The sequence below is a fragment of the Quercus suber genome, unplaced genomic scaffold (assembly GCF_002906115.3).
Source record: "Quercus suber isolate HL8 unplaced genomic scaffold, Cork oak 2.0 scaffold_62, whole genome shotgun sequence".
Lineage (NCBI taxonomy): Eukaryota > Viridiplantae > Streptophyta > Magnoliopsida > Fagales > Fagaceae > Quercus > Quercus suber.
The window spans coordinates 896,414-923,491 of record NW_027069527.1 but is presented as its reverse complement, the minus strand read 5'-3'; the positions used below and the strand labels follow the sequence as shown (position 1 = coordinate 923,491).

The window sequence follows — 27,078 nt, the reverse complement described above, 5'->3', positions numbered from 1 at the left end:
TATACATAAAGGGATTTGACTAGGGTCATTACACAACCATTATAATAGACCACAATCATAAACCATGTTTCAAAATAACTATCCAGAAGACATTCAAAAGCAATATGGTATAATGGCAAAGCAATCAAAAGTCACAGACATCATAGCTGATTTGATTCATGCAACCTAGCCAACAAGTGAAGAAAATAAAGCATCTGTTCAAGATCTCTGGTAATGCTAAAATGCAAAATCTAGACAGTTGCTGCCTTTTCCAATAGTTCTGTGGCATTGCCTTCTCAGGTTAAATAGAACAAAAAGAACTGAAAGATTTATGCTTTTCATACCTTTTTAATCTTCATCTTCATCTTCATCTTCATATGAGTTGCTTTGATTCCAACTCCGAGTACACATCAAAGCTCCCATAATATCACGTCCTGAGGACATAAGAGTCCAATCAATCTGCCTTGCTGTTGTATGATACGCATCATACGAAGTGACAATTGAAATGGGGATTGCCAATAGGTCACGAGCCACCCTAGAGAGGATTGGATATTTTGAGCTCGAGGCTCTCCACCAACTAATAATGTCAAAATCCTCAATCCATGGTAGGACAGGTTCTTCCAAATAAAAATCCAGTTCTGACTTTGGGTGCTGACCTTTAGGTTGAATGAATTGTTTGTATTCCTGCGCCCAATCAAAACCATCTTTAGAACTCCCACAGCCTTCCTCAACACGTCTGATTTTAGGACAAGGACCATCACTACCTTCACACTCAAAAGAAGCTGAAGATTTACTCATAGGCTTCTCATTTTCATCAATAGTGTTTGCATATTCATCGTAAAGGGTCTGCAAGGCATCCAAAACAGCAGCGACCTGAAATTTGCCATCACTGTCCTCATATTTTAAAGAAGAAAATTCAAAATATTTCTTCTTAAAACGAGGATCCAACAGCGTAGTAAGTGCCAATAGCAAAAACATATTATTCCAGTACTTATCAAACTTCTGAAACATTTTCTCAGCTATAGGTTTGATGAACCTATCTGTGCTCATCGATTCATGAATTAAACTTGCTCGAAGCTCTTGAAGATTATGAAGATAATTGTTAGCCGTAGGATATTTTGCTTCAAACAATTTTTTTGCCACATTATAAATGCTTCCTAGAAGTTTAACAAAAGCCTCAGCTTTATGCCATACATCAGCAAGTGGTAGTTGTATCCCATGATACTCATCTCCAAAAAACTCTCCCATGGAATATAACTCTGAAGCCTCTTTTAGCCCCACATATGTTAGATGCCAAAATGGGCTTGGTTTTGCACAAACCGCAAAATGAAGCACTTCATCAATGATGTCTGCTATCTCAGCCAATGCATCCCGAACAATCACACGTAACATGCCAGCACAACAATACACATGAAATAGCCGACCATTGAGCCGGAGCTTTTTCTTTTTTTGAACACGATCTTTGAGTATCTTGACTGTAGCATCATAATCATTACCATTTTTCATAGTGATCGTGAATATCTTATTCTCAATTTTCCAGTCCGAAAGACACTTCAAAAGCACCTTGGAAGCATAATCTTCCTCCCCCCAAACACGGAAAAAACTAAGAACCCACTTTTTCACTTCCCAACCATCCTCAACAAAATGTGCTGTTAAGCACATATACTCATCACACACTGGAGTATTCAACACATCAACTGAGAGGCTGATTTGACCATTGAAATCAGCTAAAACTTGTTTAATTTTCACTTTCTCTTCCTTGAAGATTTTCAAGCACTCAGCTTTAACCATTTTGACATTGAGAGGATTGGCAAGTGGGTTCAGTGTATGAACAAGATCAAGAAAGCTGGGAACTTCAATGGCCCGAAGTGGCACATCTTCAGCACAGACCCATAACGCAAAAGCTCGGGCTCTTTTTGTCTCATCAAAAACCAGATTCTCACCCACATTTTCATTCGTACCACCAAAACTTTCATTGTCCAAAGAATGGGCTCTCACTTCAGCATCCAAAGCGTTCTTTTTTGCATGCTCCCCAGACATTTCTGAAAAATATATCGCTACCAATTGAATTTTATCATGTAGATAAAGAGCTCAAATAAATTAAAATAATGGCAGATGGAAAGAAAAATAAGATCAATCCCTTTCAAATTTTCAGAAACTAAATTACAACCATTTAAATTTGAGTGACATAAACTGAACTCGAACAAATTTTAGGGACAAAATATGTATTTTTAGCCAAGGCTGTAATTATGATACTCTAGTAACATACACTTCTTATTGTCTATTAATATGGCTTAAAAATGAAATTAAGCCCGTTTATTATCTGAAGTACAGCTTTTTAAAATCTAACCTTCATTCAAATCTCAATTTATTTTCAGCTCGTCAAAATAAGTTGGATTTTGTTAATGTGTGTCCTAAAGACACACAATAATTTTCATTTTTGGAAAAACAATTTTTTCAATTTTCAAAAAAATGTTTTCGAAAATGGATGGCTTAACCAGACTCAAATAAGTTATACCAAACATACACTTAACATGTCCTGAAAAGTAAACACAAATGTTCTTTAAAAAAATCCTGTTGTCTTTGCTCATGAGAGAGAAAAAAATAAATAAATAACATTTCCCAATTAGTGGGCTTTTCCCTTTTCTAAAAGAAGAATGTGACATTTCTTATGAACTAAGGGATAGAAAATGAGGCTTTGATGTTTTTTCTGTCATTATCTATCACCAAACTGAGACTATTTCAGTTGTTCTCTGTGTTAGAGATATTGACTCATATTTTGATCGGGAATGTAACATTGGTGATTGGTCGGTCTCTAGTAGGGGTGGCAAATGGGCGGGTTTGGGTGGGTTTGGGATGGGCATAATTGGGTTGGGTATATAAAACTCATTTACCCATTTAAAACCCATTTAACTAATTCCTTATAACTCAAATCCAACCCAACCCAATTATTATGGGTAAACCCCAACCCACCCAATTACCCAATTATCAAAATTACCAAAATGCCACTAAAGTGAAAATGACCAAAGTACTCTAAAATCTTCAAAAATGACCAAAATACCCCCAAAACCTGAAAATTACCAAAATACCCCCAAAACCCAAAAAAAATGACCAAAATACCTCTAAAATACCCCAAAAACCCAAAAAATGACCAAAATACCCTTGAAAGCCAAAAATTACCAAAATACCCCCTAGAACCTAAAAAATTACCAAAATATCCCAAAAACCTTAAAATTACCAAAATATCCTTCAAAACCTAAAAAATGACCAAAATACCCATGAAACCCAAAAAAATGACCAAAATACCCCAAAACCCAAAAAATGACCAAAATACCCCCGAGAACCTAAAAAATGACCAAAATACCCCTAGAACCCAAAAAATGACCAAAATACAATAGGAAGATGAAAACTATAAAAGAAGAGCTAGTAAAGCCAAGAAAAGGGGGAAAAAGGAGGGAGAACCTTGAGGCCTCCTCGGCCACAGGCCGAGGAGCATTCCCCTATTTGTAAGGAAACACTTAGCTTTTTTTATAAGAAAAAGTTTGTGCATGGTGATCGACGGCCAGCACCTAAGCCTGTCAACCCACTCTCTATAAATTTATTGTTTGGGCTTATTGGGCTGAAACCCAACACTCAATTCAAATTGGGTCCCTACAAATATAATTCTTAAAAAATAATTTTCTATTTGTGTTATTTTATTTATTTATTTATTTTGGCAGAACTATCTATTTGTGTTAGTATTTCTTGGCGGAGGACTATGTATATCGGCCAATTTTAAATACGACTTCCAAGTTCCAAGGCAGGAGATTCCTGGGCATAAATTCAAAGATTCCCACATCACAATGTTGAGGATAAATCCCAAATGCTGGGGGTTTAGCGTGATACTTTTTGAAGAGTATAGGACAATGTTTTGCTTTCTTCTTTTGTATTTATTTATTTTTTGTTCTAGAATGCCAAGTCTGAGTCCAACAGAGATAGTATATCATGTTTCGGGTGTATATGTCACTCTTTCACAGCAGCTAAGTTTCACAATTATATGAGACCCAGCTGCTATGAGAAAAATGACATATACACCCGAAACATAATATAATTTTTCCAACAAGGTGAATAAAAGTCATACCAAGCAAACATCAATTCTTGACTTTAGGTCCCAAGCCCAGAGAGTAGCTTTCAGCCCGACATTTACGCATTTAAGTTGAAATTGTTGTGGGGGCCCTTGTATAACTTTACCGGGTCATTGGGTCTAGGGGGTGTGGTTAGAAGTTTGAAATTTAACGTTGAGCTGGGACTACAAATGAGAAGGAGAGGTCTGAATCTCAAATTTATTTTACATGCTATATATTATGTTATGTTATATAATTTTGTAAAAAAATTATTAACATGTTCAACATGCAAAGAAGTATTTTATAAATTAATGAGTTCCACAATTGTGTGAGACCCAGCTGCTATGAGAGAAATGACATATACACCCGAAACATAATATAATTTTTCCAACAAGGTGGATAAAAGTCATACCAAGCAAACATCAAAATCTTGACTTTAGGTCCCAGGCCCAGAGAGTAGCTTTCAGCCCGACATTTACGCATTTAAGTTGAAATTGTTGTGGGGGCCCTTATATAACTTTACCGGGTCATTGGGTCTAGGGGGTGTGGTTAGAAGTTTGAAATTTAATGTTGAGCTGGGACTACAAATGAGAAGGAGAGGTCTGAATCTCAAATTTATTTTACATGCTATATATTATGTTATGTTATATAATTTTGTAAAAAAATTATTAACATGTTCAACATGCAATGAAGTATTTTATAAATTGATAGATGTATAAACCCCTATATCAAGCTTAACAAATGTGCTAATAGTAAAAAAATATTACATTTTTTACCTACCAAAATTAAAAGCAAAGTGTAAAAGGAAAAATGAGCTATCATGGCTTAATCTCCTAAGAAAAGCCGCCCCCCATTCCCCCCCCCCCCCGGGAAAAGAAAAAAAAAAATCCTAAGGATAGTGTAAAAATGTGAATTTATTTGACATTTTGGTTAAGTCATGAGAGAGCACATCATTTTAATTTACTTTTAAAATGTTTTAAGTGCTTGGAGTTGAGAGTCAAAACAAGATTGTGAACAATGAAACATTACATTAAAAAAAAAAAAAAAAAAAGGCTTTGAGTCTCCCTCAGAATCTCTATAGTACCTATTTCCAAAGAAAATTCCAAAGCTTTCACCACTACAACAGCTTCAACTTCTGCAACTAAATATGAAGAGCCACTGTCTGAGACAATAGGACTCATCCTGGTCAATAATGTCCAAACCTTTTGGTTTTGGTAAACTTCTATTTTGTTCCTTTAAAGTTTCATTAATTTCAATTGGATATCGAAAAAAATTTAAAAAGTGTGGAAAGCCTTCTAAGTATGAGCCCCAAAATCCACCTTAAAAAAAAAAAATGATTTTAACAACGAACATATGAAAATTTTACCTGTTGCTAGCTTGGTTGGTTGATGCATGTCTCATGGTTGCAACTTTTAAAAAAAAATGTGTCATTCAAGGTTGCAACTTGCAAATTGATTTCATGGAGCTCACATTTGGATTTTATTGCATGGGCCGTTGAACAATTAAATAGTTCATTGGCAAACCATTAAGTCCCTATGGGCTCACTGATCCAGATCAGTATAATGATAAGGCCGTAATAAGCTGTTGGCAGACGCAATGAGTGTAGTTTTCACTTTTCATAGTTGTATCGGAAAAGTTGAGTTTTTTTTATTTTTATTTTTATTTTTTTAAGGAAAAAAAAATCCTAAATGACAGGTTATTATTAGTTGTTATGAGTGAACAAAAAAGTTATTTAAGTTGTGGATTCAAATTAGAATCAATAATAACTTACCTCATATGATTTGTTGTGAAAGTATCTTGAAAAATGTTGTGGATGTAGCACTTCTTTATTTGAAAATTTGTACATAAATAAATAAATTAAAAAATTAAGAGAATTTTTTTTCCCCACAAATGCACAGTAACATATCTTTTGATGGTGCATAAAATCAGTTTGGTTGAACACTTCGGCTTCGGTGGGCTACGGTGTTTGCAGAGGCCTGTAAAAGAAGAAAAAAAATCAAAGGATGACCGGGGTGGACCGGCCAAATATCCTCCGATGGTGAAGTTAGTGTCTTCCCTGATATGGAGTTCTAACTGTATTATGTGTAAAAATCTCAGAATATCATCCCTTTACATAGTTCGGACCGGTCCTTATATAGGGTACTTTAGGGCGGTTATTAGTTCAATAACTTCCCCCAGATTTGTGGAATCCGGACGTAACTTCTTCAACGGCTATAGAAATCATAACCGCTGCTGGAAGTTACATACTTGGGAGAAATTGACGGCGATGAACACGGGTTGATTAACCGCTTCAGAATTTGCTAAGTATCGTGTGGTCGTCCATGTGCAATGCTTATGGACGACCCTTTGTAATGCTGTTCTTTGGTCGTCCATGCGATTCATCCGTGGACGACCCTTTTGACTTGATTACGGGGTCTACCCAATTGGTCGACCTCTCAGGGAAGAGAGGTCTGGACGAATAGGAGATGGCCTAGTTGCTTGGCAAACTGCATGTCATGGACGACCTTTCTGGACGAACCACAGGCGCCATTTTTTGCTATCCCATCAGTTGCCCCCTTGTCCAGGGTGTCGTCCAGGGATATTATTGGGATTTTATCCCTTTTATACAGCCACGTGTCATGGTTTAACTCGTAGAGGAATTAAATCGATTACACTTTTCCACGCGATTGCCACGTGTCGTTTTCTTAGTGGATAGTGTCGCTTCGCTGACCCTACTCCTGGGCCCTATAAATAGGTATATTCTCTTTCTTGCCCCCTCACCTATCTCAAAAACTTCCTTCTGCTATCTCGTCCGAGACTCTCGTCTAGCATTCGTCTTAGTTTTCAGGTACTTCCTCTTCCTTTAGGTTTTCGTTTTGATCTTTATTTTAGTTATGTCTTCGTCTAGTAGCATGGAGAGAGAGATACACGAATATCAGGACGTCTCGTCTGGAAGTTACAAGAGTGGTGAGGGTAGCACTAGCTTTAGTAGTAGTTCCTCGGACGAGCAGTATTCGTCCGGGGTCCCTGGCGTTTCCCTAGAAGAATTTCAAGAAATGCAACGCAGGATGGCCTCTGGAACTGGGGCTAGCTCGTCCAGAGCGCCACCCAGCCCTTCTCAGGACGAGGAGGAGGAAGAGGAAAATATTATATATAGCTGTGCATCTGAGGTAGTGTCCCTCTTAGACGCTCCTAAGTTAAAAACATTAGTAGATAGATACCAAAGTCCTATCGAATTTGGACCTCGTCTACCCAGGGAAGGAGAGTGGTGTTGTTCACCTTCTTCTGGTCTAGGGGTATACTCGTCTTATCTTTTAGCTGGTCTTAGGTTTTCCCTAAATTCATTTTGTAGAGGTCTCCTTCATAGGCTAGGTATTGGTCCTAACCAGCTTAATCCCAACGGTTGGAGGACGATAGTTGCCATGCAAGTGTTATGGCGTGAGGCACTGGAAGGGGATCGTCCTATAACAGTGGACGAGTTCCTTTACTGTTATAAGCCCTCCGAAATAAAACAATCAGCTGGTTTTTACCAGTTCTCGTCCAGAGGCTCTCAGTATAGTTTAATAAAGGGCCGTAGCTCGTCTGATAGGCTCTGGAAACAAGAATTTTTTGTCATTTCTGGAAACTGGGCTGGGGACCCAACAGAAGTTAGTAATGCCCCCTTCCCTCCTTTTACCAGCCCCATAGGTCGTCTTCGTCCTGAGGGTATGTTTTCTTTCCATGTTGCTTCTCTTTCTTACACTTTTTCCCAACTATCAATCGTCTAACCACCTTTTCTTTTATTGGTGCAGCTGTTACTCGTCCACGTTTGGACAAGTTTTATTTAGACCGCATTGACCAAGTACGTGCCTTCCCTAGAAGGACTTTTCACGACTTAGTCACTTTCAGTAGTTTAGCTACGTGGGGGCTTGGCCCAGAACCTACCCCTGAAAATTTAAGTCACGAGGAGACCACTCGACGAAGTAAGTATCGTCTGTTCCAGTACTTATTTCTTTTTTTTTTTTTTCTCTTCTTTTTTTAACTGATTTTCCTCGTCATAGGAATAATGACAATGAGAGAGAACAAGGATAAAACTGTAACCAGTGGGGACGAGGGTGCCCACGCGCCTCCTGTCGTCCAGAAGAGTGCCGTCCAGGCTGGGAAGAGAAAGTCCAAAATTTCGAGTGCTGTGGACCTAGAGAACCTCCCCAGTCGTCGAGGTTCTAAAAAACCAAAAACAACTCAGACTTCTCTTCCCAAGGTCCCCAAATTCACTCCTCCGACGGTGAATCTGGACGAGCCTCCTGTCAGTGTGGAGCCCGTCCAGATAGTTCATCCTGTTTCAAGTGATCCTCCTCCCCCTCCATCCAAGACTTCGCGTAAGCCTCATCTGCCAGAGGAACCAAATCGTCCCTCCAACTTGGTGCTGGACGAAAGTTATGCATGGAGGACGTTCAAAGGGCTCGTCACAGACAATGAAGTCAACGAATGTTACAACATGTCTGTGAAGGACTTTGAACGTTCTGGCATCCATGACCTTTTCAAGGTACAAATTTTCAATTCGTCCTTATGTACTTCTTTTCTTCTCTTTTTTTTTTTTCTAACTCTTCTTCGTCCATGGACAGGCTATGTCAAAGTTTTACACAGCGACGTGCCAAGCCAAGGAGCTCGCTGAGGAGACCAGGACGGCAAGAGAGAAGGTTAAAGAGGCTACCAATGAAGTTTTGTTGAAGAAGGGAGAGGTGATTAGGCTAACTGAGGAAATCAACCGTCTACTGGGGGTTGAGACGAGACTGAAGGACGAGGTCGAAGAACTTAAGGTGGATGCAATAGAAAAAGATTCTCGTATTGCATACCTGGAAGGTCAAGCTTCAGAGTTCTCTTCGTCCTTAGAAAAAGCACGTGAGGAAGCCATATCAGCTTTCAAGAAGTCTAGCGAGTATAAGAATCGTCTAGACAGCCACTATGCTGCTGGATATGAGGACTTCCGTGCTGATGCTAAGGACGCCTTCCCTGACTTGAACTTTGACACCTTCAAGATTCCTCAAGCTACAGAAAGCTCCTTGCTCATGACGGGTTCTGAGGATGTGAATGTGGAGGACGACGCCACCAACGAAGTGAACCAGGACGATCAGTAGAATATTCAAAGTTTTATGTTTTTCTAAGGTGCCCTAATGTTTTGGGCTTTTCTTTTTTTTTTTTTTTTTTTAAAATCTATTCAAGTACAATTTCATCGTCCAAGTTTACGGACGAGGTTTTATGAACAATTACTCATTACTTTCAAGGGTTTTTGGACTGTGGTGGTCTACCCTTAGATTTCATGAATAAATGAATGAATGGTTTATTGTTTCTATCGTTTTGAATATGTTTTAAGGATTTATGAACATACCTTATTAGTATCGTCCATACTGTTACTTTGGCTTGGGCTTATGGACGAAGTTCCTTCATCACAAAGCTGGAGTAAAAATGAACCCTTAAAATACATCTCTAATTCGTCTATGAGTATCGTCTTTTGGCTAGTTCAATCAAAACTAGAGGCGATTACTTATTTGTTTTTGACGATAGTATTCTCAGCAAATTCTCGTCCATGCGATGGATTATTTAGCCCTTTGGGCTCGTCCATGGACTGTTTCTTCACACTTAATATTCGTCCATGGTTTGGACGATGATATCTCAATTTCTATCTCGCCTTAAACATGTTCGTCCATGGGTGATGTCTTTTTGTTAGACTTAATTGTTACTCGGATTTAGGACGATCATTCATTCGTCCTAAGAAACTTTCAACTCCTCCCTGGACGGGATTAAGTCGGCAAGACTCGTCTATGGGCCCATGGTGTTTTCACATGCGCATGGTTTGTCCATAGTGTAGACGATTATTCTTCAGGTTTGCCTCGTCTTGCTCTTGGACGGACATACCTTGTTTATTTTTCTTGCTTTATCCTTCTCTAAAGGAAAGCTTTTAGACGATAAATCCTTGCGTCCAATGATTTTTCTCGTCTTTGGCCTTTCGCCTTCCGTGGATCATTTTGAATCATAGAAAACAAAGGATTTCCATACACTCATGCATATTTAAAACACACCATATGTATATTCAGCAATCCATACTATGTAATCATTCGTCCACAACCATGGCACATGCTTAAGAGCTTGTGCTTTTAGGGAATTTAAAACACATAATACAACATAACTTCGTCCATGAGCAGCATAAAATACTTATACACTTAAAAACACAACTGTAATAAGCAAACACTGGAAAATAATATTAAGCATTACTTTAAGCTTCAAAAGGTCTCGTCCATGCTAAGACTCGTCCATGATCACCCTTCATTGATAGTACCTCCTTAGGTGTTCAACATTCCACGGGTGCTCTAGCCTTCGTCCATCCAGGGCTTCTAAATAGTAGGATCCTTGTCTCTTGGAGTTGATAACTCTGTAAGGTCCTTCCCAGTTTGGTCCCAGCTTCCCATGGGCCGGGTTTTTGGTGGCCAAAGAAACCCTTTTAAGGACGAGATCCCCAACACTGAAGCGCCTGGGTTTCACCATAGCATCATGCCGCTTCGCCATGAGATTCTTGTACCTTGTTGTTCTTTGCTCCGCGTCCATTCTTACCTCGTCTATGAGATCGAGGTTAAGGCGAAGCTGTTCGTTGTTTTCCTCATCCTGATACTTCATCACCCTATGGCTGGCCATATGCACTTCTGCAGGTATGATCGCTTCGCTCCCGTAAGCCAATTTGAAAGGAGTCTCTCCTGTGGGAGTCCTTGCCGTCGTCCTGTAAGCCCACAAAACACCTGGTAATTCATCCGGCCATACCCCCTTTGCCCCTTCAAGCCGAGTCTTGATGATTTTCAACAAGGATCGGTTTGCTACTTCTGCTTGTCCGTTGGCCTGCGGGTGGGAGGGTGAGGAATAGTGATTCTTGATTCCAAGCTGTTCACAAAATTCTCTAAAGGGGGTGTTGTCAAACTGTCGTCCATTGTCGGATACTAGCACTCTTGGTACTCCAAATCTGCATACAATGTCCTTCCAGACGAAATTTTTGACATTCTGCTGTGTAATTTTCACTAAGGGTTCAGCTTCCACCCATTTAGTGAAGTAGTCTATCCCCACTACTAAAAACTTCATCTGTCTGGTTCCAGTCGGGAAGGGGCCTAAAATATCCAAACCCCACTGTGCAAAAGGCCAAGGGGCCATCATTGGGGTGAGGTATTCTGAAGGCTGTCTAGGAATATTACTGAAACGTTGACATTGATCGCATACCTTTACATATGCCTTAGCATCAGCTTGGATGGTTGGCCAGTAGTACCCTGCACGGATGGCCTTGTGGACGAGTGATCTGGCTCCTGAGTGATTGCCACATGCTCCTTCATGAACTTCCCTCAATACGTAGTTTGCTTCGTCTGGAGCTAGGCACCTAAGGTATGGTTGTGAAAAACCTCTTTTGTATAAAATCTCGTCTATAAGGATATATCGGGCTGATTTAACTCTTAGCTTCCTGGCCTCGTCCTTCCCTTCTGGAAGCCTTCCGTCCTTCAGGTACGAGACTATCGGGGTCATCCAATTCTCTTCACTTTCTATTTGCAACATTTCTGGAAGGTCTATGCTCGGCAGGTACTGTATTTCATCTAACCTGTCCATTGCTTCATTGGCGGAGGCTTCCTTCGCTAGAGTGTCTGCTTCCATGTTCTCTTCCCTCGGGATTTGCACGAAATCAGCTTCTCTGAATTTCTTCATAAGGCGTAACACCTTCTTCAGATACCTCTTCATTCTATCTTCCTTGGCTTCACATGTTCCATTTACTTGGCTTATAACCAACTGTGAATCTCCCAGGACGAGTACGGAGTCTGCCCCCACAGATTTGGCTAACTCCAACCCTTTGAGAAGGGCTTCATACTCTGCTTCATTGTTAGTTGTTTGATATTGCAAGCGAACCTTGTGATTCAATTTATCTCCTTCTGGTGATTGTAAAACCACTCCTATACCTCCTGCATACAGTGTAGATGATCCATCTACATGGACGACCCATCTTTTATTGTCTTCTTTGTCATCATAACTCGGAGTAAATTCTGCGATGAAATCTGCTAGGGCTTGAGCTTTTATCGCATTCCTCGGTTGGTACCGAATATCAAACTCACCGAGCTCAATTGCCCATTGAATTAGTCGTCCTGCAGCTTCAAGTTTACTCATTGCCTTCTTGAGTGGATGATCCGTCATGACAATGATGACATGACCTTGGAAGTAGTGTCTTAACTTCCTAGAAGCTGTTATTAATGCGAAGGCTAACTTCTCTACTAATGGGTACCTTCCTTCTGCCCCTCTTAGTGCCCGGCTAGTGTAATACACATGCTTCTGTACCTTTTCTTCCTCCCTAACCAACGCTGAACTTATGGCGTGTAGGGACACTGCTAAGTATAAATATAGTTCTTCTCCTGGTACGGACGGACTTAGCAACGGGGCCGTGGCAAGATAGTGCTTTAGGTCCTGGAAGGCCTTTTGACATTCGTCCGTCCACTCAAATGCCTTCCTGAGAATCTTAAAAAAGGGTAAACACTTATCAGTGGCTCTTGAGACAAACCTGTTTAGTGCTGCAACTCGTCCTATTAGAGATTGGACTTCCTTGATGTTCTTCGGTGGCTCCATGTTCAATATGGCTTGGATCTTGTCTGGATTTGCTTCAATTCCTCTTTCTGAAACCATGAATCCTAAAAACTTCCCTGAAGATACTCCGAAGGCACATTTACTTGGGTTCAGCTTCATCTTGTACTGCCTAAGTGTTTCAAAGGTTTCTTGAAGATCGTCCAAGTGGCTTCCTTCGTCTAAACTCTTCACAAGCATATCATCCACTACACCTCTACATTTCATCCTATCTGTGGACGAAACATGTGATTCACCAGTCTTTGATAAGTTGCCCCTGCGTTCTTCAGACCGAAGGGCATCACATTGTAGCAAAATAAACCTTGACTAGTAATAAAAGATGTCTTTTCCTGATCTGCCTCGTCCATCTTTATCTGATTATATCCTGAGAAGGCGACCATGAAGCTCAACAATTGATGGCCAGCAGTAGAATCAACCAGTTGATCAATACGAGGCAAGGGATAACTATCCTTAGGACAAGCCTTATTTAAGTCAGTGAAGTCAACACACATCCTCCACTTGCCATTTGCTTTTTTCACCATCACTACATTTGCTAACCAATCCGGATAATAGACTTCCCGGATGAACTGTGCTGTGGTCAGTTTTTGAACCTCTTCCTTGATAGCCTTCTCTCGTTCAGGGGCGAACACCCTCTTCTTTTGACGAATAGACTTAGAAGAGAGGGACACGTTCAGTCGATGAGTGATTACACCTGGGTCAATACCAGGCATGTCGTCATGGCTCCATGCAAAAACATCGGCATTCTTTCTTAGAAACTGGACGAGGTCTTCTTTCGCCTTCTCCTTCATACTTGTTCCATTCTAGTGAATTTCTCAGGATCATTTTCTTGTAATAAAACATCTTCCAATACTTCAGTCAGTTCTGCAACAATCTTCCTTTCTTCTATACTCATAGTATGCATCTGCTCGTCCATAGCCAACATGGCTAGGTAACACTCCCTGGCTGCCAATTGATCTCCTTGGCTTGTCCAATTCCGCATTCCGTCGGGAATTTAACTGATAGATGGTAGATGGAAGTTACTGCCTTCCAACTGTTCAAAGTTGGTCTTCCAATGATGGCATTATATGAGGACGAACAATCCACCACAAGGAAATTTACTTCCTTAGTTATCTGCTGTGGGTATGACCCTACTACTACAGGCAAGGTAATGGTACCCACGGGCTGCACTTTCATTCCTCAATCCTATCAGTGGTGAGCATGCTGGACGAAGCTTATCTCGTCCAAGCTTCATCTGCTGGAAGGCAGGATAATATAATATATCCGCTGAACTTCCATTATCCACCAACACCCTCCTAGTTCTGTAGTCTGCTATCAGTAGGGTAATGACAATTGCATCGTCATGTGGATGATGAATTCTTTCAGCCTCTTCATCTGTGAAAGAAATGGTTGGCTCGTCCGTCCCCCCCGTCCTGGGAGATCGTCGAGAGAGTTGGACATTCTGCACCACTTTAAGATACGTCTTCTTTAATCTAGAGGATTGTCCTTCAGGAGTCCCTCCAATGATAACCCTTATTTCTCCTAGTGGGGGCCGCGATGACTCTTCCATCTTCGCTTTCAATTTTTCATCTTTATGATCTCTTCCAACGAAATGCCTCAACTTTCCTTGTCTGATGAGTTCTCTATCTGCTGCTTCAAGTCATAACACTCGTCCGTGTCATGCCCATGATCCCTGTGGAAGCGACAATATTTATTCTTATTGCGCTTGTTAGGATCTCCCTTCATCTTCTCCGGCCACTTCAAGGAAGGATCATCCTTGATTTGCATAAGCACTTGATCAAGTGGGGCATTCAAGGGTGTGTAATTCTGATTCCTTGCTGATGGGCCTACCTTTCTGTTATCCCTGTCTCGATCCTTCTTATCTTCCGTTCGTCCCTTCTTTGGGCGAGGCCCTTGGTCAGGATGACGCGGGGGGTTGACCTCCGTTCTCTCAACTCTCTTCCTCTTCTTATCTATGATGGCGTCTTCTGCATTCATGAAATTTTGGGCTGAATGGACGAGTTCGGCCATGGATTGGGGCTCTTTTTCATACAACTTGTGAATGAATAAGTCTGAGTTAACCCCATTGTAGAAGGCTGCCAAAAGTAGCTTATCGTCCACCTCGTCTACCGTCAGAGCTTCCCTGTTGAAGCGTGTGATGAAGGAACGCAGGCTTTCATTCTCTCCTTGCTCTATGGTCAGCAAACTGGACGAGGAACGTTTGTGTCTCTGTCCCCCAATGAAATTATTGACAAATAATTTGCTTAACTCCTCGAAAGAACTTACAGAATTCGGGGGTATTTTGCTGAACCATACTCGCGCTGGTCCCTTAAGGGTGGTAGGGAAGGCTCTACACATAATCTCGTCTGGAACCCCTTGGAGATGCATTGTGGTCTTGAAAGTAGCAATATGGTCAAAAGGGTCACGTGCTCCATCATATGAATCCAGGGAAGGCATTTTGAACTTCGGTGGCAAGGGATGCCCATTGATGGAAGCCATGAAAGGGGAATCTGTCCGGTGAACCAAATCCTCAACGGGATTTGCTCTTCTCATGTTCTCCCTCATCTCGTCCATAACCTTCCTCATTTGATCCATTTCCTTCTCCAAATGTGGCACCCTTCGTGAAGTGGTGCCTCTTGACTGAGCCTCAGGCTCAGCATTTCCTCCTCTAACTTCTTGACTTTGGGACTGTCTTTCAGCCTGTCCTTCACGGCGCTGCCTCTCCACTTCCCTAGTTAATTCTTGATTTTGGCGAGTTAACTCCGCCATCGCGGCCGCCATAGATTGCATGTGTTGGATGGAAGGCGACTGCATGACAGGCGCTGATTGGCGATCGCGATGGGGGTTACTTGAAGCATCTCTGCTTCCCTGATGGCCTGGGCTTGTAGCCCTCGACCTAGTCCGAACCATTCAACCTTTTTCTCAGAAAGTCAAATTGCAAAACAATTCACGCTCCCCACAGACGGCGCCAAACTGATGGTGCATAAAATCAGTTTGGTTGAACACTTCGGCTTCGGTGGGCTACGGTGTTTGCAGAGGCTTGTAAAAGAAGAAAAAAATCAAAGGATGACCGGGGTGGACCGGCCAAATATCCTCCGATGGTGAAGTTAGTGTCTTCCCTGATATGGAGTTCTAACTGTATTATGTGTAAAAATCTCAGAATATCATCCCTTTACATAGTTCGGACCGGTCCTTATATAGGGTACTTTAGGGCGGTTATTGGTTCAATAACTTCCCCCAGATTTGTGGAATCCGGACGTAACTTCTTCAACGGCTATAGAAATCATAACCGCTGCTGGAAGTTACATACTTAGGAGAAATTGACGGCGATGAACACGGGTTGATTAACCGCTTCAGAATTTGCTAAGTATCGTGTGGTCGTCCATGTGCAATGCTTATGGACGACCCTTTGTAATGCTGTTCTTTGGTCGTCTATGCGATTCACCCGTGGACGACCCTTTTGACTTGATTACAGGGTCTACCCAATTGGTCGACCTCTCAGGGAAGAGAGGTCTGGACGAATAGGAGATGGCCTAGTTGCTTGGCAAACTGCATGTCATGGACGACCCTTCTGGACGAACCACAGGCGCCATTTTTTGCTATCCCATCATCTTTCTTTACAGAAAAATGATATTTTAAAAGTTTCATTTTGATCCTATGCTTTTGAGTATATTTTGCAAGAGGATTTTCTTGTTCATCTTTGTGAGTAACCTGATTGTTAAGTGTTAAGTGAGCAGATGATGCATGCCTACTGCCTAGTCATACAACACATCACCCAAATACCAAGGGGAAAAGAAACAATGCCATATTAAGAGGAAAAAAAAAAAAAAACAAAACAAAACAAAACACACACACACAAAGATTTAGTCAACTAGATTGATTTTCAAATCACAAGAACATGCTAAATTTCATATATCCGATATAACGTGACATTTACAATTCGATGTCATAACTACCACACATTTTTTTGACAATCACATTGAAATTAATTAATTTTTTTTATAAATTTAATTAAATAGACTTACTATGAGTATGGTGAGAGAAAAATGAGCATTACTCCTAAAGTATTTAATGAAGACATTTCATTCAAAGTCATTGTACCCGTAGTCCTTCAGTAACCTAACAATTTTCTTTCATGAAGACATTCTTGAAGCCTGACGTGTGAGAGGGAAATCTAGGTATATAGAGACTTGGTAAACGGGTTGGATTGGGTTGGGTTCCATTTATATTAGTGTCAAAAATGGGTTGTCCCTATACATATTGCAAGTAGGTTTGGTTGATAGGTTATGGGTGTACGTGTATTTTTCACATGCAAAAACAAAAACAAAAAAAAAAAGCTAATATTTTATGATGTTGCCTATCCTAATACCAACCATTTGCTATTGCTCGCGCCAAGAAGCTAATACTTGTGTGCAATGTTTACAAAGTAATATTGTTGATATTGACTCGATAAGTAGAAGAATATTTAAGGAATTTACATGCTAAAAAAAGGCATTGTGAAGACGTGATTGTTGCTTAAAATACGACATTTACCACCAAAAAAAAAAAAAAAGTCTCATAGTACCTTCAATTTGAAAATGCAATTTTTTGGCGTTTTAAAAAACTTAAATTGTTAGAAATTGTAGGGCCAAACACAAGTCACTCTATGCTTTTCTTTGAAATAGGCGTTTAGCCCACACAATTACGGGGCCAAATGCACCCCATTGACTTGTGTTCCTAACAAACAACTTTTTGCTCACTTTCAATATTGATTTGTGTACTGTGAATTTTGGGAGAAAGTATCATACACGTTGGTGCAATAAGACATACCCCCACATGTGGGCCATTATTCGCACAAGTAGGCCTATTCGTTTAGCGGTCTAACAATTTTCTTTCTTGAAGACATTTCTTGAAGCGTGACATGTGAGAGGGAGATCACGGTATAATAGTTAGACTTGGTAAACGGGTTGGATTAGGTTAGGTTATATTCAAATTAGTGTTAGAAATGGGTTGTTCCTAAACATATTGTGAGTAGGTTTGGTTGATTAGTAGGTTTCAATTAATTAAACTGGTAAAATTTTTTATAATTAAATAAGAGATTTGAGGTTTAATAAGATATTTGATGATATTGTCAATATGTAGAGGATATTTTAGGAATTTACATGCTAAAATAAGGCATTGCGAAGATGTGATCATTGTTTAAAATAGGCGAAACTACAATATTAGTCCCTCAAGTTTACCCTGTGTGCGCAATTGGTCTCTCAAATTTCAAGGGAGCACAATTAGTCCCTCAAGTTTTAAAATTAAGCTGTATTAGTCATTTTACTAACTGCCGTTAGTGGTGTTACTTACGTGGCTAATAGAACTGTGGGGCCTGTTAGTTAAAAAGGTATAGTAATCCTCAGAAGTGGGCTCGAGGCCCAACAGTCCAATCCGAGGACGATTAGTTATCCAAGGATAGCCTAAAAAAGTTTTATTATTACTAAATGGATAATATAGGAGAAACGAGTGAATATTGTATACAGCGGCATAACGCACGTCCGAGGACACCAAAGTCCGAGGTGAATGTAACTTTCATGTTATTGAGGAGACTCCGCAAAGTTGTATCTGAACTGGAAATTGGATATAGCCTAAGGGGGCGTCGGGGAAGGTAGCAAATATCTTCTAAGGCCATCACCTCCACATTAAATGCTTTCCAGCTAATCCTCTGGCCGCATTAATGCGGAGGTGATACCTGAACAGTGACTAAGCAGCTTTATGGCCACTAAGCTGAAAGTTCCGGTAGGTGCTGGATGGGACAGAAAGGAGTTCCCACGATAAGAACTACATGTGTACAATGGAAACGGGGGGAGAACGGAGTATATAACATAGGAACGAAGGAAATAAGAGGGCACTTTTTTTGGCAGAAAAAAGAAAAATGAAAGGAGAGACTAACTGAAAGAGAGCCGAGGAGAGTTTTTCTCAAGGAATGAACCTAAAGTATCCCTTATTACTCGATGAGTATAACCTTTCCTGTCAAACAGTACTAGTTCTTGGACCCATGCTCTAAAAATTTATTGTTTGGGCTTGTTGGGCTGAAAACCCATTCATATTCAAGGTCAAATCCAAATTGAGTCCCTACAATTGGCGCCGTCTGTGGGAAGAACTTGATCTGTTGAGAAGGAAGGGCAGGTGTGATACTCACGATGGAAGAGGGAGTACCGCAACAACCATTGACGGGCCCGCAACAGGCAGATGCTAATCAGCACCAGGCAGAGTCTAGGGGCTCTCAGCACAGTAATCCGTTGGTAGACCACGAACAAGGGGGGGATCATGAGGGAAGTACCCGAACAACCCATACAGATAGAAGCCGCTCTCGGGGGAAAGGCCATGCTTCCCCTGTAAAGAGCGGAGGAAAGTTGAGAGTATTTTGGTCATTTTTAGGTTTCGAGGGTATTTTGGTCATTTTTTGGATTTCAGGAGTATTTTGGTCATTTTTAGGTTTCAGGGGGTATTTTGGTCTTTTTTTGGGTTTCGGGGGTATTTTGGTCATTTTTAAGTTTCGGGGGTATTTTGGTCTTTTTTTGAGTTTCGGGGGTATTTTGGTCTTTTTTTGAATTTCAAGGGTATTTTGGTCATTTTTTGGGTTTATGTGTTATTTTGGTCATTTTTTAGGTTGAGGGAGTATTTTGGTAATTTTAGTAGTTTTGGGGTTGGGTAATTGGGTACCCAATTAAAACCCAATAAACATTAGTGTTAATTGGGTTTAATTGGGTTAATACCCATTTAACCCAACTAATAATTGGGTGGGTTTGGATTTATTTTAAGTGGGTGAGTTTGGGTGGGCAAATGGGTTTGGGTTGATTTTGCCACCCCTAGTCTCTAGTCTAGAACCTAGCGGGTTAGAGTTTCTTCGGAGTCATTATAAAGTCATTGTAACCCCTTTATTTTCTGATACTAAATTTTTTTGTTGTTGTAGCGTAAGCATGCTGCCGAACCACGCCACGTAAATCATTGTGATGCTTTTCTCTCTATTTTCACTAACGTTGCTAAGATCTGAAACTTTCAACACTCTGTTTGGTTAATTAAAATATCTTTGAAGAAAAGGAAAATAAAGACAGACCTTCCTTTATACTTCACTTCAGTCCTAAGAAATATATATTTTTACTTTTAAAAAAATATAACCTTAAATCATCATCCAATTCCAAACCAAACACACCATATATAAAGCAAAAACTTTAAGCACATTAGCATACGATATAATTTCATCAGAGCGATACTTAACAAGCAAATAAACTACGTTACGTTTTACTTTTACTACTACTTTCTTATTTGATTTCTTTACTTTTTTTTTTTACTCAGCAACCGAACAGAATCTATTTCAAAATAATGAAACGACATTGATATTCAGATTAACGTATGACATACCTTGTGTCGTCGTCTGAGAGAGAAATGTCTAAGAGGCTCTGCTTCGGAATTCAGACCTTTTCTTTTGGGTTTTGTGGTGTTCTTTGATTCGTTTATACTTTATAGTGACAAAGGAAGTGAGGGAGGGAGAGAGAGAGAGAGAGAGAGAGAGAGCTCCTTGTAAAAACGAGCCGTCGTTTGGTTTTGCGCGGGAAAAACATATCATGGATCACTAATGTTTTCCACGTGGCCTCAAGTATTAAATCGGACGGTTGAGGGTTTTATTAATGATAAGACTGATGGGCACAACGCACAAGCTTACTTGCTGATATTGTTCAGCTGAAAATTGTCAGTTTTGGGGGTGGAGAAAATGGATTAGGATCCGGTGCAACCGTGTGTAATTAACTTCACAAAAAATTTTCACTTTTTTATTTTTTTTTCTTTTACTTTTTTACTTCTTACAAAGTTTTTCTTTACTTTTTTTTTTTTAATCAATGGTTGAGATTAAAAGTTATTTTTTGCAATAATTAATCTCAACCATTATTTCAATCCAGAAAAAGTCTACATGCACTAAGAATTCGAAAATTTATTGGTGCTATCAGTAATAAGTAAAAAATTGATGATTGAATTCATTTTTCGTTAGTTGGATTGGATTTGAGTTGGGCCAAATTCAAATTTATAGTTTTTTTTTCAACTAATTTGGCCTAACTCGACCCATGATATATATGAATTTATTTTATAATCTTACTTTCATTTTTGTATCTTGATCATTAATTTTCATGAATTTGAAATTTTGAAATATAATTTAGGCAAATTATATGAATGACAATAATTTATTTTTTAGAAAGTATTTAAATAGTTGATGAAAACCTAAATTATTACAAAGCATGAAATATATATGCACAACCCTTCAACAATCCAACCTAGGCCTATACACATGTAATAAGTTGAGTTGAGAATTTCTTAATTCAATAATATAGTGAACCTATGGCATAAACTTTTGGGATTAGAGTATATATATACTCTTAACCCCATGAGTTCAAGTAATTGTCTAGTGGTAATGACATTCTTTATGGTAGTTATGTATGTGGCTTAAGTCTCATCTCCTACTCCCTTACTATCTACCTCCAAAAAAAAACCCTAACGTGATCTAGCACTTGCTTCCATCCCACCCCCCGTGATTTACTTTCCCCCTTTATGCATTTTGTTTTAGCATCTTGAAATTCCTTGCATGTTAGGATTTTTGTTAAGTAGCAAGAGACTGTTTTGCCCATAAAGAGCTGCTTTTTGTATGTGAGATGAACATCTCTTCTCTTCCTATTTGGGTCTTCCTCTGGTTCTAGAGATGGCGTGGGCCCTCCTCTTCTCTTTCTTACGTTAATATTATCCTTGTTTATTTCCACACACAAAAGCAAGCAAGTCCATTAACATAAACATAGCATTGTCAAAAATATTAGCTTTTAATAAACCATTTGAACAACCCAGATCAACAAATTAATCATCCAAGTCCATGTTTGGTACTTATGAATCATCTTGATGAGTTTTTAATCTCAGCAATGTTAGCCAAAGCATTGTACTTTAGTACGTACTTACATATACAACAGAAAAGCTTCAAAGCCTACACAGAAATATAGATTCATGCCCTACATGGGTCTTCATCCTTCAGTGTGTAAGAACAAAGAACTTGAAGATCTCAAATCTGAAATTGGAGCAACAAAACTTCTTTGCTTTTGTTTCTTTTCTTTTAGAACTCAACCAATTAAACTGACCTCTATGTTTCTTTTCTTTTTCTTTTTCTTTTTTTATTCTTTGGCAAGATATAAATGTCAAGCTTCAAGTTTATATCTTTCTTTTGAGTTGTGTTTGTGTAGGTGGGAGTGAAACGAGGTCCTTTTTGGACGGTTGGCTTGACAAATCCTAGTCTTTGGCAATTGATGAATGCTTTGTCGGCACACGGGGTTGAAACAGTGGCTGGGATGTAGAGTAGGAGGAAAATGCTAAAAGCCTAAAACTACTATAAACTCTATATGCATGTAGGAGGAAAAATATTTCTTAAAATTCTAATATTGATTCTTATATAATTTGATTTAAACTATCTCATCATTCAGAAGATGTAAATAAATATTGATGTGTGATGTTTTAATTATAACAAGATTTCAGTATGTTAAGTGCAGGAGCTATGAATCCCAGTATTTAAAAAAAAAAAAAAAAAAGGTTTTTACATGATATTGGGAGTTTATAATACAAATCAGCAAGGCCTCCTCAGTGGTGCCTTCCCTGTATCTATAAGTACACCATAGAAATGGGATAATGCCTCATGATTACCATAAGCACATGAGCATGCACACGCACGCACACAGTCTGAAAGGAAAACTTCAATCAATTTCCTTTGATGCTGGGGAGGCCTATTAGTCAGATCCATGTCTTCTAAGGCTAGCCATAACCTTCACCTGTGCTGTACTCATATTATCTGGATGCTATAAAAGATACTACGGGGATCTTAATCTAATTAAAGAGATTGCTCATTCTGCGTTCATCAAATGGGTAATCTTCACTTGCATGCAGAGATGGCAATTAAAATATTCTGGACATGCTATCTCCACAAAAGCACTACGCCACCAACTAGTCAAGCTTCACTCGACTAACACCAAATTGTGCATGTGAGTGCAAATCATAACATCATGCTCCACGTCTCAGATGAACTAAAAAACATAATGATGCTTGACATAAGTAATTTTAGCTTCACCAAATATGCATAAAGGGATTTGACTAGGGTCATTATGCAACCATTATAAGAGACTACTATCATAAACCAAGTTTGAAGTTTCAAAGTACATAATTAAAAGACATTCAAAAGCAAGATATATGGCATAAAGGCAACGCAATCAAAAGTCACAAATCAAAAGTCACAAACATCATAGGTAATTTGATTTATGCAACCTAATTAACAAGCGAAGAAAATAAAGCGTCTGTTGAAGATCTCTGGTAATGCTAAAACACTAAATCCAGACAGTTGCTTCCTTTTCATATAAATCTGGGCCTTCTGGCATGCCTTCACAGGTTACATAGAACAAAAAGATCTGCAAGATTCATACTTTTAGTACCCCATTAATCTTTGTCTGAGTTGCTTTGGTTCCAACTCCGAGTACACATCAAAGCTCCCATAAGATCACGCCCTGCTGAGATTATATTCCAATCAACCTTCCTTGCTGTTGTATCATACGCGTCATATGATGTGGCAACTGAAATGGGGATTGCCAATAAGTCACGAGCCACACTAGAGAGGATTGGATATTTTGAGCTAGAGGTTCTCCACCAACTAATAATATCAAAATCCTCAATCCATAGTATGACAGGTTCTTCCAAATAAAAATCCAGTTCTGACTTTGGGCGCCGACCTTTAGATTGAGTGAATTGTTCATATTCTTTCACCCAATCAAAACCATCTTTAGAACTGCCACAGCCTTCCTCAACACGTCTGAATTTAGGACAGGGACCATCACCATCTTCACCTGCAGACAAAGCTGAAGATTTACTCATAGACTTCTCATTTTCATCAATAGTGGTTGCATATTCATCATAAAGGGTCTGAATGGCATCCAAAACAGCAGTGACCTGTGATTTGCTATCGCTGTTCTCATATTTTAAAGAAGAAAATTCAAAATATTTCTTCTTAAAACGCGGATCCAACAGTGTAGTTAGTGCCAATAGCAAAAACATATCATTCCAGTACTTATCAAACTTCTGTAACATTTTATCAGCTATAGGTTTGATGAAACTATCTGAACTCATCGATTCACGAATCAAACTTGCTTGAAGCTCTTGAAGATTATGAAGATAGTTGTTAGCTGTTGGATATTTTGTCTCAAACAAACTTTTCGCCACATTATAAATGCTTCCTAGAAGTTTAACGACAGCTTCAGCTTTACTCCATACATCAGCAGGCGGTATTTCTATCACATGATACTCATCTCTAGAAAACTCCCCCATGGAATATAACTCTGAAGCATCTTTTAGCGCCTGATATGTTAGATGCCAAAGTGAGGTTGGTCTCCCACAGGCCACATGATCAAGTACTTCATTAACTCGTATCTCAGCCAATGCATCTAGAACAATTGCACACAACATGTCAGCACAACAATACACATGAAATAGCTGACCCTTCAGCTGGAGCTTCTTCTTTTCTTGAACATGATCTTTAATAATCTTGACTGTATCAACATAATCACTATCATTTTTCATAGTGATTGCGAATATCTTGTTCTCAATTTTCCAGTCCGAAAGACACTTCAGAATCATCTTGGAAATATCATCTTCCTCTTCCCAAACACGGCAAACACCAAGTACCCACTTTTTCACTTCCCAACCATCATCAACAAAATGTGCTGTTAAGCACATATACTCACTGCACACTGAAGACTTCAACACATCAACCGAGAGGCTGATTTGACCACTGAAATCAGCTAGAGCTTGCTTAATTTTCACTCTCTCTTCCTTGAATATTTTCAAGCACTCAGCCTTAACCAATTTGACATTGCCAGGCTTAGCAAATGGGTTCACTGAATGCACAAAACTAAGAAATAAGGGATCTTCAATGATCCGAAGCGGCACATCTGCGGTGCAGATCCATAATGCAAGGGCTTGGCTTGCTTTTGCTTCATCAAAAACCAAATTCTCACCCACATTTTCATCAGTGTCACCAAAGTTTTCATTGTCCAAAGAATGGACTCTTGCTTCGGTATCCAAAGCAAGCTCATTTGCTTGTTCCCCAGACATTTCTGAAAAAATTACCACTACCATTTGAATTTTTTCATGTAGATAAAGAAATAAAATAAATTTAAATAATGGCAGATTGACAGGGGAAAAAAAATTAATGCCTTTCAAATTTTCAGAAACTAAATTGAAACTTTTAAATATGTCTGATCAAAATTGAACTCAAGCAACCTTCTTTGTGTTACTTTTCTCTCTATATTCACTAACCTTGCTAAGATCTGAAATATTCAACACTCTGTTTGGTTAATTACAATATCTTTGAATAAGAGGAAAATAAAGAATTAAACTTCTACCTCAGTACTAAGAAATATTACTCCAAAATTATGAAGGTTTCAAATAAATAAAAAATCATTTTTTTTTTAACTTAATCACCATCCAAATGCACCATATTAAAGAAAAACTTTAGGCACGTTATAGCATAAGATATATGATTTCATTTCATCATCTGAGCAATGTTTAACTAACAAAGAAACATTACGTTTTATTAATACTTTCTTATTTGATTTCTTTGCTTTTTTTCTCAGCAACCAAACAGAATCTCTTTTAAAATAATGAAACGACATTGATTATCAGATTAACGTATGACATACCTGGTGTCGTCGTCTTTTGAGAGCGAAACGTCTAAGAGAAGAGGCTCTGCTTCAGAGTTCAGAAACCTCCTTTGTCTTTTTGGTTTTGTGGTTTTCTTTGATTCATTTATAAGAAAGAAGTAAGGGAGAGAGAGAGAGACCCTTGTAAAACGAGCTGTCGTTTGGTTTTGCGCGGGAAAAAAAAAATCATGGGGTCACTGTTGCGTTCCACGTGGCCTCAATATTAGATCGGACGGTTGAGGGTTTTATTAGTGATGGCCGCGAGTTTTCATTGACAAATGAGTTACAGTTTTGTTAATGGGCTTTTCATGTTGATTAATCAAACTTAGATCCAGTATGGCCCAGAATAAATATTCGATTTGATGATAGTAGTGAGAAGTAAATTAATTGTGGTTGTATTTTGATTTTTGCTTAGTTATGTTGATTAACCAAACTACGATCCAACATAGTGCAAGAATGATTCAATTTGATGATAATATTGTTAGTATAATAGTTACATACATGGTCAAATTCTCTCTTTCCTAACCAATTAAACTTTTAAAGCAATTGATTGTACTAGAATTTAAATGATAATACTCTCCAAGTCTTTTGCATTGGGTTTGTATTGGATTTTCCAGCCGAAATACTGTATAATTCAGCTTCTTAATTAATACACACAAACTTTTTGAACAGAAAAACCAATGCATTAATGGTTTAAAGAAACAAAAATTCTAGGACCACAAACTTTCACACAAAACGTTACGAACAAGAATGATTCAATTTGATGATAATATTGTTAGTATAATAGTTACATACATGGTCAAATTCTCTCTTTCCTAACCAATTAAACTTTTAAAGCAATTGATTGTACTAGAATTTAAATGATAATACTCTCCAAGTCTTTTGCATTGGGTTTGTATTGGATTTTCCAGCCGAAATACTGTATAATTCAGCTTCTTAATTAATACACACAAACTTTTTGAACAGAAAAACCAATGCATTAATGGTTTAAAGAAACAAAAATTCTAGGACCACAAACTTTCACACAAAACGTTACGAGTCCATGTAAAAATAATAAAAAATCAATCACAGTTTGTTACATAGAATAGTTGTGGAAAATGTTATGATAAAAGTAATCTTAAAATAACTCTTCCAGACTTCTAGCACACTGTCAATATTTGTTGGGAGAATAAATAGGAAACAAGAAAAATACCAACAACATTGTAAACTTATGCAGAGTAATGAAATTTGACAACAGCAGAAGTAAAAAAAAAAAAAAGCTCATAAAATACTTGACTTGAGTAACGTGAATCTTTAGCATATTACAATTGCTCTACCAAATCATTCTGAGTCACTTAGAACAGAACAAATAGCTGACATGACACTAGCAGGACACAACTATGGACTACACAATAAGGCATTCTTTACTGAGGAAGCCATCACCCTTAAAGTAGTATAATATGCATTCACTAAAGTAACTAGGCATATTAAGTAAACCTTTCAGCAAAAGTAACACAAGAAGTATGAGCCACAAAAACCAACAAAATGCACCCAATTCTAAATGAATTCATCTACCAATTTAATGTCTTCCAGCATTTCCCCAAACCCCAGAGAAGATTTGGCCATGGATTTGAGTTCAATAGGGACCCAACTCTGAGTACACATTATGGCATTTATCAAGTCTGGTTTGAAGGAAGCAT

At 38.8% G+C, this 27,078-nt stretch overlaps 4 protein-coding genes across 4 annotated transcripts; 1 reads left to right on the top strand and 3 right to left on the bottom strand.

Annotated features, from left to right (window-relative positions):
- Positions 1 to 20,169, bottom strand: LOC112022338 (zinc finger BED domain-containing protein RICESLEEPER 1). Its single transcript, XM_065772724.1, has 2 exons — positions 20,058 to 20,169; positions 1 to 2,021 (listed from the first exon to the last, which is right to left on the bottom strand). Exon 2 carries the CDS (start codon positions 2,017 to 2,019, stop codon positions 328 to 330), a length of 1,692 nt encoding a protein of 563 aa, XP_065628796.1. The 5' UTR covers positions 2,020 to 2,021; positions 20,058 to 20,169; the 3' UTR covers positions 1 to 327.
- Positions 7,435 to 9,389, top strand: LOC136061323 (uncharacterized). The gene is made up of 4 exons (XM_065772680.1): positions 7,435 to 7,766; positions 7,853 to 8,023; positions 8,102 to 8,586; positions 8,666 to 9,389. The coding sequence occupies exons 1-4, from the start codon at positions 7,484 to 7,486 to the stop codon at positions 9,176 to 9,178; spliced, it is 1,452 nt and encodes a 483-aa protein (XP_065628752.1). The 5' UTR covers positions 7,435 to 7,483; the 3' UTR covers positions 9,179 to 9,389.
- On the bottom strand, positions 14,289 to 15,440 carry LOC136067192 (uncharacterized). The gene has a single exon (XM_065772709.1). It carries the CDS (start codon positions 15,438 to 15,440, stop codon positions 14,289 to 14,291), a length of 1,152 nt encoding a protein of 383 aa, XP_065628781.1.
- A 2,637-nt stretch (positions 20,170 to 22,806) lies between the features above and the next one.
- LOC112025630 (zinc finger BED domain-containing protein RICESLEEPER 2) lies at positions 22,807 to 25,495 on the bottom strand. The gene is made up of 2 exons (XM_024058298.2): positions 25,400 to 25,495; positions 22,807 to 24,814 (listed from the first exon to the last, which is right to left on the bottom strand). The coding sequence occupies exon 2, from the start codon at positions 24,810 to 24,812 to the stop codon at positions 23,145 to 23,147; it is 1,668 nt and encodes a 555-aa protein (XP_023914066.2). The 5' UTR covers positions 24,813 to 24,814; positions 25,400 to 25,495; the 3' UTR covers positions 22,807 to 23,144.
- Between the last annotated feature and the right edge of the window lie 1,583 nt (positions 25,496 to 27,078).

Bases quoted from the DNA above. Each gene is read 5' to 3' on its own strand.
- LOC112022338 (XM_065772724.1), bottom strand. From the start codon at position 2,019: ATGTCTGGGGAGCATGCAAAAAAGAACGCTTTGGATGCTGAAGTGAGA.
- LOC136067192 (XM_065772709.1), bottom strand. From the start codon at position 15,440: ATGGCGGAGTTAACTCGCCAAAATCAAGAATTAACTAGGGAAGTGGAG.
- LOC112025630 (XM_024058298.2), bottom strand. From the start codon at position 24,812: ATGTCTGGGGAACAAGCAAATGAGCTTGCTTTGGATACCGAAGCAAGA.
- LOC136061323 (XM_065772680.1), top strand. From the start codon at position 7,484: ATGCAAGTGTTATGGCGTGAGGCACTGGAAGGGGATCGTCCTATAACA. The intron at 7,767-7,852 runs GTATGTTTTCTT...TTATTGGTGCAG, and splicing joins AGGTCGTCTTCGTCCTGAGG to CTGTTACTCGTCCACGTTTG. The intron at 8,024-8,101 runs GTAAGTATCGTC...TCCTCGTCATAG, and splicing joins CGAGGAGACCACTCGACGAA to GAATAATGACAATGAGAGAG.